The 15,277-nt window shown below is 37.6% G+C and overlaps 2 protein-coding genes across 2 annotated transcripts in view; both read left to right on the top strand.

Annotated features, from left to right (window-relative positions):
• Nucleotides 1-15,277, top strand: part of LOC106137104 (orexin/Hypocretin receptor type 1) — a 95,143-nt gene that overhangs the window by 64,938 nt on the left and 14,928 nt on the right. Inside the window, exon 2 of the mRNA XM_060951197.1 lies at nucleotides 10,997-11,726. Coding sequence (XP_060807180.1) covers nucleotides 11,091-11,726 — 636 coding nt within the window. The 5' untranslated portion in view covers nucleotides 10,997-11,090. The remainder of the gene's footprint in view (nucleotides 1-10,996; nucleotides 11,727-15,277) is intronic.
• Nucleotides 3,948-9,907, top strand: LOC132903291 (uncharacterized). Its single transcript, XM_060951196.1, has one exon. The coding sequence runs from the start codon at nucleotides 4,481-4,483 to the stop codon at nucleotides 9,803-9,805; it is 5,325 nt and encodes a 1,774-aa protein (XP_060807179.1). The 5' UTR covers nucleotides 3,948-4,480; the 3' UTR covers nucleotides 9,806-9,907.

Genomic DNA, 15,277 nt, shown 5'->3' with positions numbered 1-15,277 from the left:
TCATGCAAGCTCGGCGGTTTCGGGTACTTTTGACCTGATCCTTTACCAGGACGTCCTTAATTTGATCAAGATACGTGATAATAATAATAATGATGATTAGCCGTGTGGTTCCCGGCACCAATACAAAAAAGAATAGGACCACTCCATCTCTTTCCCATGGATGTCGTAAAAGGCGACTATGGGATAGGCTTACAAACTTGGGATTCTTTTTTGGGCGATGGGCTAGCAACCTGTCACTATTTGAATCTCAATTCTATCATTAAGCCAAATAGCTGAACGTGGCCATTCAGTCTTTTCAAGACTGTTGGCTCTGTCTACCCCGCAAGGGATATAGACGTGACCATATGTATGTATGTATGTATGTATGATAATTGACAATGCTACAAACACAAACAAATATAACAATAACAAAGCCTTAAAACTAAGACAGGTGTACTGTAGCAAGTCGAAATGGTCATAACTCAGCGATCTTTTTGCACTGAAAGAGTACAAAAACGCTGATTTTCAGTGATCACCATTTGATGTAGATGGATATTGTATGTACTTACTAGCAAATCCATATTTGGGAATGTAATAAATATTAAAGTGTGTTAAGTGTTTGTTTGTTCACTTTTCAAGCTTATGATAACCAAAACTGAAAGTAGGGACAAAGACATAAGGTACCGTTTTCTCATTTATAACTGCATATTTATTTACAAGCTTTTGCCTGAGGCTACGCTCCATTCACTCCAACTTTCGTAGATGAAAGGCCTAGGAACCTTATGTAATAACTAATTCCATTTTTTTTTATATTCCGCAATTCACTTATAAAAGCTGACAGCCAGGCAGACTTTCGCACCTAAAATATAAGTAGGTTACTACGGATTAAAGCCGCGGTATCTAGCTAGATGTATGTCTGTGTTTGTCACCCAGAACACGGGTAAATACACAATTGTTTGTTCAGGCCGTTATTACAAGAAAACATTTGAGCCGTGTTAATCATTTATCCGGCCATATTATATTTCTGACAGTCATGTCAACCTTTCGTTTTCATAAATATAAGTGCCGTGTAGTTCCCAGCGGTTAATTTACGCGGGCAAAGCTGCTGATAAAAGCTAGTCTGATAATAAGCGATAGTTCGTTGTATGAATTACTGACTTCCTTATCAAATGCTTAAAAAGACTTGGCAAAACAATCGTGATATAAAAACTGAAATTTGTCTTTTAAAAAAAAATATGAAATTAGATTTAAGAGATCTACATACATATATGTGTAAATTGACGTCCGGTGAAAATGCTGCAGTGTAGTTTGTTCTTCTTCTACACATGCGCTTTAGAAGCGGTAGTAGATATTATCAGATTTTAGTTAATATGACGTCAATAAGTGAACCTTGTATCCAATTTTGAAAATAAATCTATTCTATTCTAATCAATATCTATATATGTAGTTTGTATTTCGAATATCTTACAAAAGGGAGATGTTAGGAGTAGTAATCGTCGAATGTGCATGAAAAGAGTAATGAGTGTGGAGGAAGCGGGAGAGGTCTGTAAGGATCGTAGCGAGTGGAAATTTTTAGTCTCTGCCTACCCCAATGGGACACAGGCGTGAAAGTATGTGTGTATGTATGTATATTATATGTAATTTGTAACTTTATTTGCGCCAGACCCGAAATAGTACATATTAATATTTATCTTTCTAATAATATGATTTGCGACCAAGCTAAGTTAAAAATAACTTTTTAATCCGTCTTACTTATTGCGACCCAAAAATAACTAGTATTAAGTTCTCCCCACGCTATTGGTATACTTATAAATAGCATCTTCAACTCTTCTCCTAAAGCGGTGTACACACTGGGCCAATGAACAAAAAAATGTCGGTCGTCGATCCGATAAGAACTGTATTGCTTTTTTATTTGCACATCACCTTATTGCGTAGCGTGGCTTTTCAGTCTTTTCGGATCGTGGCAAGTGGAAAGATGTAGTCCTCTGGGAAAGAGGAGTGATTTATGTATGTGTGTAGCTAGTGTCTCTTTCTTCCTCCTGGCGTTAGTCCTGGTTACATCCTCAGCTCTCTGGAGAAGAAGAAGCTGCGCCTTTTAAAAGATAAACGTTAATGAATGAATGTTAACGATCCGTTATCTAGTGTGTACGCACCTTATAACACCACAATTGCTATGAAATATTTTGGAGAATATTCTATTGAATCTAAAATAACCTTAATTGATACTAATGTCAATACCTTTATTACTTCTGTTATCACCAGTTTATAAGGTCATGACTCGATTGTTTAATTAGGTTTATTTATAGAAAGAATAGCCTTCTGAACTAGCATAGTACGCGCGATGCCGTTTTTATCGCGCGATAAACCATTGCTGTCCCGTTTTACCGCATAATAAAAAGCGAAACGAAAACCTTCTCCTTTTTGAAGTCGGTTAAGAAAACAAATGAATGTGCCATGCTGCGTCTTTTTATCATTTTTTTTCTTTTCCAGCAGAGCTGGCTGTTATGTTACTAAAAATTCTCCAATTAATCTTAAATAAGTAATCGTAAGTACACAACGAATTACTTTTTGATTTGATTGGTAATAAGAGTATTAAAAATAAAATAAACTGGAAAATGTGAAAGAGGAAGAAAAAAATATTTTTTAAATTGGGAAACTGATACTCGAAGCTTAATCCCATATCATCGACTTGTCAAAAATAATTAAATTTCCGATTGTTGATAGAAAGTAATCTGGATTACTCAATAATTGACTGTCGACTCGAAATGCTGCAGAATATACCTGCTGATTCAAATTTAGAACCGTGAATGAACCTACTTACAAATTCAGATTCCGAACCTTATTTACCTCAATTCTTTATTAACTGAGGTGCGTAATTGATTTTGGAGTACCTGATATTTTTCGAACTAAGAATATAGTTTTTAGAAACTAAAGTTTTGTTATATCCTGTTTTTTTTTCTGTTATAAGCAACAATAATAAAAAGCCATGCACGTACATACCGCATAATGTTTTAATTATTTCCAAATTCAAATTTGGAATACATTTAGCCAATATTTTTTAATTGTCTAATTTAAGAGATTTATTCTAAACATTGCGCGTAGCGGTATTTTTTCGGTCGTTTTAAAACAGAATGGACCTGTTATTTTAAATTTAGAACAAAATGAGTTCTCATTAATAAATTTTAAGCTAAATTTATGCGTAACGGTTTCAGGCCAGGTAAATCTGATAAAAGCCTTAAATAATAAAGAATGAAAATTAGAAATAAATGTTAAGGCTTTTAGGTCAGGTAAACCTATTTAAGCCTTTGAATAATAAAACAGGAAAATATAAAGTTTAATTGACCCTATAATGTACACCTTTTATGAATCAAGATGTGGCATTAAAATTATTATAGAAATTACCTACCTCAAACAAAGAATTGCCTCCAGCATTCGTTCTGGAATGAATGTGTAAAAGCCTTTATTATTTTATTTCATATATAGATTACAGAATACTGGGCTTATATGTATATAATTTAATAGAATTGGACCACACCATCTCTTCCCATGGATCATGCGAATATTTAATAAAACTGCGGATTCTCACTATTTCAATTTTCAAATTCATCGCTAAGCTAATACAGCGGAACTTAGCCTGCAGTGTAGATTGTTCCGCCGCTTCTTCTACACATGCGCTTTGGTAACGATAGTAGTTATAATTAGATTAGAATTTCCGTGTGATTCATTAAACGTGTGTGCATTTATTAAACGACCACTCCCTCACTTTCACATGGATATCGTAAAAGGTGGCAAAGGGAACAGGGAAATTCTTTTAGTAAAGCTTTTTATATTATCCAATCACTATTTGAATCGCTATACCATCGAACGTGGGCCAGTTCAGCCTTCTCGAGACTTGTTGACTTTGCCTACGCCGTAAGTGATAAAGATGTGATATGATTAAACGTACATATGTATGTCTATGTGTTGGAGCATATATACATAAATAAAGAATATTAATTTAATATTTTTACACCATTTCATAGACAATGTTTAACTTTGTAAAATTAGTTTCTGAACGACAACGCGGCGGTTGTCTATTGCATTTATATCCGTTTCCTTAATTCACAAAAAAATCACGCTAGATCTTGTGCTCGCCATAACCTCATTTCGCAAAAATATTGTCATCAAAAGAAATAAACGGAATTACACAGGCATTTGAACCAAAGGAATCATTCATTTCAAGACCCAAGCGCCAACATACGTTGTGGACCTTCGTCGCCGCATGAAGACATAGAACCAGCGAGGTTAAGACGTCGGAGGAACTGCTGCATACATTCGGTACGGCCAGCCATCCTTCCTAACCTCGTCCCTGTGAGTTCAATCTGTGCTAATACCGTGCTTTGTTCATATTTCAGTTCTTGTGCATCGCTATAGTCAGCTTTGTGCCGTTGCTAGCATCGGCTGACGCCACAGTACGAACAGGAATATTCACAAACCGTAAGTCCTTTCACAAACAACCAAAATGAGCCTAGTTAATGATGAAGCTAAGCCTAAATCTCGCGATAGGTCTCCGTACAGTAGGCCCCCTACCGCCTTCTGTGACAAAGATAGTGAGAAGTTGACTGATTTAGTAAAAGGCAGAGGCATAATCAAAGGTCGCCTCACAAGACTAACAACCTTTATTAATAGCATAACTCGAGATCAATTAAATAGTCAAAAATGCATTGATTTAAAACTGCGTATGCAAGGCGCAGCCAGCTTACTTACTGAATTTAATAATATTCAAACAATGATTGAGAAGATAGTGATAGACTCTGATTTAGATTGCCAATTAAATCAACGAGATTTATTTGAGGATAGCTATTATAGTGCCTTGTCACGAGCTGAATACTTACTTAACCGAGCCGAAGTCTCTGATGGCTCCAGTGTGTGTCATAGTAAAATAAAATCAATTAAATTACCTGTCATATCTATGCCTACATTCGATGGTTCATATGAGCATTGGCTCGAGTTTCGAGATACATTTATGTCTTTAGTTCATAATTCTAATGAAATTAGCGATATTCAAAAATTTCATTACCTAAAATCCTCATTAAAGGGCAGTGCGGAGTTGGTTATAGATTCTGTGGAGTTCTCAGCCAGCAATTATACTATAGCATGGGAATTACTTCTCAATAGATACAATAATAGCAGTATGTTAATACACAACCATGTTAAGGCCTTATTTACCATTCAGAAATTAACTAAGGAGTCGTACCACATGCTCAGGCGCCTAATTGATACAATACTTAAGAATTTAAGAGCTTTAAAAATGCTTGGTGAACCCACTGAGCACTGGGATACACTGGTCATATTCATAGTCACTTCTAAATTAGATGAAACTACTGAACGCGAGTGGGAGCAATATAAGTGTACTATTCGTAAACACAATGAAACTAAATCATCACTAAAGGTGGATGATCTACTCACCTTTCTCAGGGACCGTGCTGAGATGTTGGAAACATTGCAAGCCTCTCATAGTAAGATTAATCTTGATTCCAAAAAACAAACTACACATAAGGCTCAATGCAATGTCTCCACCAAGTCACAACAAAGTCGCACTACCTATAAGAAGCCATGTTTAATGTGTTACAATGATCATGCACTGTATTCCTGTCCAAAGTTTTTGGATGCTAATATAGACACTAAACTACACTTTATAGCTACCAACAAGTTGTGTGAGAACTGTTTACGCTCTGGACATACGTTAGAAACATGTAAGTTTGGTCCGTGTCGAAAATGTAATAGAAAACATAATACGCTAATTCATAGTGACACGTCTAATGACGCTCAAGTAATGACGCTTCATTCAAATTGCAATAATCGTGAGCCGAGAGATGTACCGACCGCGCCCGCGACCCCCGCGGTCCCCGCGGTCGACGTCCCCATGCATCGGTCTAGCACGGCACAGGTAAACAAGCCGCACATAGATAACACTCGCTATACGTTCAATAATCAATCAGTTAAAAGTATAAATTCTGTTTTATTATCGACTGCTATGATTGAAATAGCGGATAATCACAATAATTATCATATTGCACGCTGTCTTCTCGATTCAGGAAGTCAACTTTGTTTTTTGTCTAAGGATTTATGTACAAAACTTAATGTTACTTTAATACAGTCCACTTGTGAAATACGAGGAATAGGTAACTCGGTTACAAACTCAACACAGATCTGTGATGTTAAAATAAGATCGCGCACCGGTGCCTATTCTACGAGTTTAAAATGTTTTGTGTTGCCTTACATTTCATGTACATTGCCGGCGGTTGCATATGATCAAAACGAACTATTCATCCCTGAACATATACAGCTAGCCGATCCATTATTTTACGAGTCCCACAATATTGACATTTTGATTGGCGCAGAAATATTTTGGGATTTATTATGCGAAGGTAAAATAAGGTTACCAAATGGCCCAGTTTTACAAAACACAAAATTAGGTTGGATAATTTCAGGGCCTATACACAGTAATACGCACAATATTGATAGGTCTTTCCAATGTAATTTTTCGCACGCTATTGAAACACAATTACGGCAGTTTTGGGAACTAGAGGAACTGCCTAAGGCTAGTCTCACACACACGGACGACGAGCGTGCTTGCGAAGAACATTTTATTAACACTACAACGCGCACAAGTGATGGAAGGTTCTGCGTACATCTGCCGCTTCAGAAGTCACCAGCTAGCCTTGGCGAGTCGTACACTCAGGCTAAAATTCGTTTTTTAGTTTTAGAAAGACGCCTCGAACGTAATATTACTTATAAAAAATTATACACTGATTTCATACATGAATACCTTGATTTGGGTCATATGAAAAAGGTAAGTTCATATGGAACACCACATTATTTTTTACCACACCATGGTGTATATCGGGAGCATAGCTCTTCAACCCGATTGAGAGTAGTCTTTGACGGAAGTGCTGCTACTAGTAATGGAGTATCCTTAAATGACATTCAGCTTGTCGGGCCGCCACTACAAAGTGAACTATTTGATATTTTATTGCGTTTTAGACGATATAGGTTTACTGCGTGTGCAGACATACAAAAAATGTACAGGCAGTGCCTATTACATGAGTCACAACGCGACATGCAACTGATTGTCTGGCGGGATAATCCTTCTGAGCCTTTAAGTATGTACCAGCTCAACACCGTGACCTACGGCATGGCAGCGTCACCCTATCTTGCTGTTAGATGCCTCAAACAGCTGGCACTTGAGTGTACTGACCCTGATGTAAAGAGAATCATCTCTGAGGACTTTTACGTTGATGATATGATCACAGGTTGGGATGATAAACATGAATTATTATCATTTTGTAACAAGACTTCAAAGTGTTTACAGTCCGGTTGTTTTCCATTGAGAAAATGGACATTTAACTTTCAATGTGATCAGTCATCAGGTCCGTTCAGCGCAGGTAAGGAGTTAACATTAGGTGATACTGTTCAGTGCAAGACTTTGGGTTTAGGATGGTACAACACTAGTGATGAATTTTATTTTAATACGCAATTTAAGAGTGACACTAACAAGATAACAAAACGTAGTATTTTATCACACATATCTCAAATTTTTGACCCCCTTGGTTTAGTTAGTCCAATTATAATAATAGTAAAAATATTATTACAGCGACTTTGGTTATTGCAATTAGGTTGGGACGATGTGGTGCCAAGCGATGTTCTACTTACATGGACTAAGTTTGCGAACGCCCTATCGGAACTTAACACCATTCGTGTGCCTCGTCATGTTATTAACACTACTGCTACACATTCGGAGTTACACATTTTTACCGATGCATCGCAAGTAGCGTACGGCGCTTGTATTTACGTACGCTCAGTCAGCAGTGACAATAATTCATTGGTGAGACTGTTGTGCTCAAAAAGCAAGGTTGCTCCTTTGAAGCCCGTTAGTATTCCGCGGCTAGAATTATGCGGAGCTTTATTAGGTGCAAGGCTATACGACAAAGTGAATAAGGCACTTCATTTACAATTTAAAAATATTATGTTTTGGACTGACTCAACAATTGTACTAGGCTGGTTACACATGCCACCTAACTTACAAAAAACTTTTGTACAAAATAGGACATCAGAAATACATGAGTTGACGAGGGAACTTCCTTGGCGTCATGTAAGTGGAAAAAATAATCCAGCTGATTTAGTGTCCCGCGGTATGTCGCTAGAAGATCTCTCAACTTCTACGTTATGGTGGGAGGGCCCGGCCTATCTTCGCCAGCCCGATTTTAGATGCGATCTGGTGCCTTCATTTATAAATGGTTTGCCTGATGAGTTACCAGAGTTAAAATCGGGCGTGACGCTTTCTGCTGTGCCTGATAAAGTTTCCGAGTCTTCCTTGTTTCCCTTCTATAGATTTTCTCAATTTAATCGCATGAGACGCGCTGTCGCATACGTAAATCGGTTTATTTATAATTCACGCAATACTAATAACCCGCGATCAGGCGTCCTATGTGTCGATGAATTGAGAGAGTCTGATATAACTTTAGCTAGGCTGTCTCAATTGGAATCTTTTCCAGTTGAATACATGTCGCTTACTAAAAATAATTGTTTAGGACATAAACACAATTTAGCAAAGCTAAGTTTATTTATTGATCACAATAAATTAATACGTGTAGGTGGTCGTATTTCCAATTCACAAATTTTCTCGTTGGATAAAAAACATCCAATACTCATATCTGGTAGCCATCCTTTTGCTACTTTGCTATTTCGGTATGAGCACACCCGTTTGTTACATGCAGCTCCACAAGCGCTTTTATACAATTTGCGAGAGACCTGGTGGCCTATTAGTGGTAGGAATCTTGCTAGGAAAGTGGTACATAATTGTATTGTTTGCAAGCGGTTAAGGGGAAAAACTCCAACTCCTTTAATGGGGAATTTACCAATGGAACGTTTGGACGCTACTTTTCCTTTTATGCGTTGTGGTGTCGATTACGCCGGGCCAATGCTCATGCTAAATCGTAGGGGTAAAGGTTCGAGGACTACAAAATGTTATATTTGTATTTTTATTTGTTTCGTGACTCGTGCCATTCACTTGGAGCTAGTCAGTGACTTGTCCACTGAAGGGTATTTACTTGCATTAAAAAGATTTATATCCAGACGTGGCAAACCTTTAGAAATATTCTCCGACAACGGTAGAAATTTTGTTGGGCTTATGAATGAATTTAAAAAGTTTATAATTAATTGCTCATCGGAGATAATAGATTACGCAATAAGTCAAAATATCAAGTTTACTTTTCTTCCTCCATATTCTCCTAATTTTGGTGGTTTGTGGGAGGCTGGAGTGAAATCCTGTAAGTATCATTTACGACGTGTCGTAGGAAATGCACACTTAACCTTTGAGGAGTTTAGCACGGTTTTGGTTCAGATTGAAGCCGTTTTGAATTCCCGTCCCCTTAGTCCTATGTCCACAGATCCGCAAGACTTCACTCCTTTGAGCCCAGCTCACTTTTTGCTTGGCCGTCCACTTACTGCGCCTGCTTGTGAAGACGTGACTGAAATTTCGACGAATCGTCTTACTCGCTATCAACGTGTGGAACAGATTCGCCAGCATTTCTGGTCCAGATGGGCTAAAGAATATGTTTCTGAACTACAAGCAAGGACCAAGACAACAAAGGATGATACTCCGTTGAAGCCCGGAATGCTCGTCGTTATCAAGGATGATAATTTGCCGCCTTTGAAGTGGCATCTTGGACGAATCATCGACATCTTCCCAGGAAAGGATGGCGTTGCAAGAGTGGCAGACATACGGACTTCGACGGGCATTGTCAAACGATCGTACAGCAAGATATGTCCTTTGCTCGAGTAGCAGAGAACACATTGAAAGCACGAGCTTCCAAGGCCGGGGGCATGTTGGAGCATATATACATAAATAAAGAATATTAATTTAATATTTTTACACCATTTCATAGACAATGTTTAACTTTGTAAAATTAGTTTCTGAACGACAACGCGGCGGTTGTCTATTGCATTTATATCCGTTTCCTTAATTCACAAAAAAATCACGCTAGATCTTGTGCTCGCCATAACCTCATTTCGCAAAAATATTGTCATCAAAAGAAATAAACGGAATTACACAGGCATTTGAACCAAAGGAATCATTCATTTCAAGACCCAAGCGCCAACACTATGTATCAGTGACCTTTCATATATTAAGAATATTTTTATTTATTTGAAGATGAAGGAATATTTGAGACCTACATGAATTCATTACATTACTACTAAGCCACACAAGTCTTTATGTAGATTACTGGTACTGGGTACCGGTAAATTTCCTAAGATGCTATTTACTTTTATTATACCTTCCAAACAGCACTTTACGATTACAACCCTACCAGCATGATTACACCTAAGAAGTTGGAAAACTTTTTTTTTATAAAGAGCAAAGAAACTTTTAGATGCGGCCTGATTCCATTTCTGTAATTTACCGGTTCCAAATAAAACCGATAATGCTATGGATAGAATAATGAAAACCATAATGACGCGATTAGGTATGTTGTGTTTGATAAACATGCTCATTTAAATACTTGCGGGGTAGACAGAGCCGATACTCTTGAAAATACTGAAAGTCACGTTCAGATGTATGGCTAAATGATAAAACTAAGATTCAAATACTGGCAGGTTGCTAGCCCATCGCCTTAAAGAAGAATCCATAGTTGTAAAGCCTATCCCCGAGTCGCCTTTTACAACCATGAGAAAGAGATGCAGTGGTCCTATTCTTTTTTTTATGGTACCGGTAAGCTGTCTTCAAAATATTTATTCAAAATATTGTATGCCATGTCTAATTTCGTTACGTATTCTTCACAAACACAACATACCAACACCCTATCATTACAGAATATAAAAACTTACAACCCTTAACGATATTTAATTTGAATGACATATCTGTTCGTATTACAAGATCTACAATGATACAGTCTACCTGAGTTTGTGAACCCCTCATTACGAAACTCAAACTCGTGAAAACTCCGATATTTCTAACAAGCCCTTTCTATTACAGATGGCGACAGCTTCGCGTGATCACAAAAGCTTCGTATCAGCATGAGCCGAAAACGTTTCATCGAAAAATGTTTACATAACACATCAAAATAAAAATGGCCGCAAAAATAGATCAAACGTACAAAACCATTGCGATGGTAATCATTTATAATCTGTGTCTAATTAGTGACGTGAGAAACGATAGTGTTGAAACATATAACAATACAACAATTTTGAACTTTGTAGATAGTGATTTCAATATTGCAGAAATGCATACAATACACAAACGTTATAATAACAACAGTGTCATTGAAGCGTTCGAAAAATTTAATATTAGTGTTGTTGATATGAAAAATGTAACAGGTGAATTCATTGATAGGGATGATGCGACAACTGAATTTGACGTATTAAACTATACGGAGAATTGCGTTGGAGATCAGGACTATTGTAACATGACAGAGGAAGAATATATGGACATGTTGAACGCGTACATATACCCACATCCGTATGAATGGGTGTTAATAGCGACTCATGCGATAGTGTTTGTCATCGGTTTGATAGGGAACGCTTTGGTGTGCATAGCAGTGTACAGGAATCACTCAATGAGAACAGTGACGAACTATTTCATAGTGAATCTGGCTGTGGCTGATTTCATGGTGATACTGATATGTTTGCCGCCGACCGTGCTGTGGGATGTGACTGAGACTTGGTTCTTCGGCACAGCAATGTGCAGGATCGTCTTGTATTTTCAGGTCAGTGTTTAGAATTTCAATTTTGATTAGACAAAGTGCCGTGAGGTTTCCGGCACATAAACATACATACATACATACGGTCACGTCTATATCACTTGTGGGGTAGACAGAGCCACGCTCAGCTATTTGGTTTAATGATAGAATTGTGATTCAAATAGTGACAGGTTGCTAGCCCATCGCCTTAAAAAAAGAATTCCAAGTCTGTAAGCCTATCCCTTAGTCGCCTTTTACGACATCCATGAAGAAGAAGAAAAGATGAAAGCAAAGGAAGAGATAGAGTGGTCCTATTCTTTTTTTGTACTAGTGCCGGGAACCACACGGCACAAAAATAAACATGAAGAGATACGAAATGGATTACAAGAAGCGAATCCGAGAAACTTTTCACATCTCTGGAGAAATAAGAGACACGCTGATCGCATGGTACCGCTTACGGGGCTTGTAAAATATCGTGTGCAATATTTTCCTTGCAAGGTAATACTGTAAAAGAATTTATTTTTAAGGAAAACTATTGGTCTTCTTCCATTATCACCGAATACATACAGCTGAAGCTGAAAACTGATGGCTCTGTCTACCCCGCAAGGGATATAGACGTGATTATATGTATGTGTTCACCCCCTTCACACTAGCGTCCTTTTTTCGGAGCTGAGCCTGATACTGACCTATTGTTAAAGGAGGTTCAGCTGATTGATTGTAATAGTGACAGATTGCTAGCCCATCTTATTTATTTATTTATTTAAACTTTATTGCACAAAAACAAAAATGTACAAAAGGCGGACTTAATGCCGTTTGGCATTCTCCACCAGTCAACCAGCTGACCAAACAGAAAAAAGTTTAAGTTGGTGGTGCGATAAAGTGCACATGCATACTGACAAAATACATACATTACAAAAAAATGCGTAAATACATACAAGATACTTATATACACTATAAATACATATACATACATAAAATATAAAATTAGGATGACCCATCATTAATCTGCCGAAGAAAGAACCCCTTCACAGCCCATCGCTTATAAGAAGAATACCAAGATTTTAGCCATTCTCTTATGTAATTGCCTTTTACGACATTCCTGGGAGAGAGAGTGCCGTGTGGTTCCCGACACCAATACAAAAAAGAATAGGACCACTCCATCTCTTTCCCATGGATGTCGTAAAAGGCGACTTAGGGATAGGCTTACAAACTTGGGACTCTTTTTAAGGCGATGGGCTAGCAACCTGTCACTATTTGAATCTCAGTTCTATCATTAAGCCAAATAGCTGAACGTGGCCATTCATTCTTTTCAAGACTATTGGCTCTGTCTACCCCGCAAGGGATATAGACGTGATCATATGTATGTATGTGGGAGAGAGATATAGTGCTCCTTTTCTAAAGCACAGGGCACCACACGGTGATCGAGACATAAGCTTTTAAAACCTAGATTGTCCATTTATTACTTTTTGTGTGGTAAGATCAGCGCATGCGTTCTTTTTGGCAGTTGCGTGACAAACAGACAGAATTAATGGCCGATCTATTAGCATTATGTAGTGATTGATAAACCGTCATTACAGTGTCTATGGTTATGACGACAAGCGGTCAATATGTAGAAATTTATATATGATTAGGCCAAGTTCAGCTGTTTGGCTTACTGATAGAATTGAGATTCATATAAAGTGACAGGATGCTAGCCCGTCGCCTAAAAGAAGAATCCCAAGTTTCAAAGCATATCCCTTAGTCGCCATTTATGACATCCATGGGAAAGAGATTGAGTAGTCCTATTCTTTTTTTTTATTGGTGCCGGGAACCACGCGAATTCACCCGTGTAAATGCGTACCAATCTTCACACGAAAAACTATCGCCATTTTTTATAATGACGTGATACGGGACAGCGATAGTTGTACGAGGAATATAAACGGTGTCACGCGTGCCACGGTACGGGATCAGTGTGAAACTGACCTAGTCTGGCAAAATAAATATATATACGGGACAAGTTACACAGATTGAGTTAGCCTCGAAGTAAGTTCGAGACTTGTGTTACGATATACTAACTAAACGATACTATATTTTATACATACCTGCATACATACATACAAAAAATAAATACTTATATAGATAAACATCAAAGACCCAAGCCAATCAGAAAAAGTTCTTTTCTCATCATGCCCTGACCGGGATTCGAACCCGAGACCTCTGGTATCACAGACAAGCGTACTACCGCTGAGCCACAGAGGCGGCAAAATAAAAATAAAAAAAAAATTTAAGCTTCTAAGACACCTCTTTTTGTTTACAATTTATCAAACATTTCCTAAGGGGGCGTTACAATAGCCTTGTTAGATACACAACAAAACTTTGTGTTAACTTTGATAAAATTTATTTTCACCGGAGCTGCTTACGCTTACCAATAATACTTTGTTGAAATTAATTTACAATTTCCTACAACTTTTTGAATAATCACACCGTCTGATTTTAAGAGTTTGATTAAGAAAGTAATGGTGATCACAATTTCATCATGACGGTTTCTCAAATGCATTGTCAGTTTATGTCGTGTGGTTCCCGAGACCCAAATAAAAAAAAATAGAACTTCCCCATCTCTTTCCTACAGATGTCATAAAGGTGACAAAGGCATAGGCTTCTAAACTTGAGATTCTTCTTTTAGGCGATGGGCTAGTTGTTGAATCTCAACCTGTCACTAGTTGAATCTCAATTCTATCGTTAAGCCAAATAGCTGAACGTGGCCTATTAGTCTTTTCAAGACTGTTGGCTCTGTCTACCCCGCAAGGGATATAGACGTGATTATATGTATCTATGTAAATTGCCACTTCTAAAATCAGCACCCTAAATTAGGACAGTGTAAACGACCGGGTTGCCAATCCACTGAACTTGTAAATTTTATCCAGGTTGATGTTGCGCGTAACGAATTAAAATTAAAGTTAAGTAGAATCTCTTGTCTTTTATAAGACAAGGAAAATAATGTAACGATGCCACAATTTGCAGTATGAAAATTTCGCTCACTGGTAGGTACTTAAAATTGGTGAATATTTTTTTTTTTGTGAACAGAACCCATTTAGTGTTCGAAGTGAAAACCTACCTTAATGGCCTGAACTTGATCGTATTAGGGATAATATGATTGATGCATGATTTTTTTCACCGGTTGCAGTAGAAATTGGAAGAAAATTATTAGTACTGATTCAAGCACTAGATAATTCTCGTCTTACTTAAACCAGAAAGGTTTAATGCTTTTTAATCAATGTGTTATTGACAGACAACATAAACCCAAAAATATTGGATATAAGAAACTGAATTTGGCAAGCATGTTCGTTAAACCGTGCCGGGCACTAATATAAAAAATAATAGGCTCACTCCATCTCTTTCTCATGGATGTCGTTAAAGGCGGCTAAAGGATAGGCTTATAAACTTGGGATTTTTCTTTGAGGCGATGGGCTAGCAACCTGTCACTATTTGAGTCTCAATTCTATCATTAAGCCTATCAGCTGAACGTGGCCTGTCAATCTTTCAAGACTGCTGGCGCTATCTGCCCCGCAAGGGATATAGACGTGATTAAATGAAGGTTC

The sequence above is a fragment of the Amyelois transitella genome, chromosome 24, assembly GCF_032362555.1.
Source record: "Amyelois transitella isolate CPQ chromosome 24, ilAmyTran1.1, whole genome shotgun sequence".
NCBI classification, from domain to species: domain Eukaryota; kingdom Metazoa; phylum Arthropoda; class Insecta; order Lepidoptera; family Pyralidae; genus Amyelois; species Amyelois transitella.
This window is presented reverse-complemented; position numbering and strand designations above follow the sequence as displayed.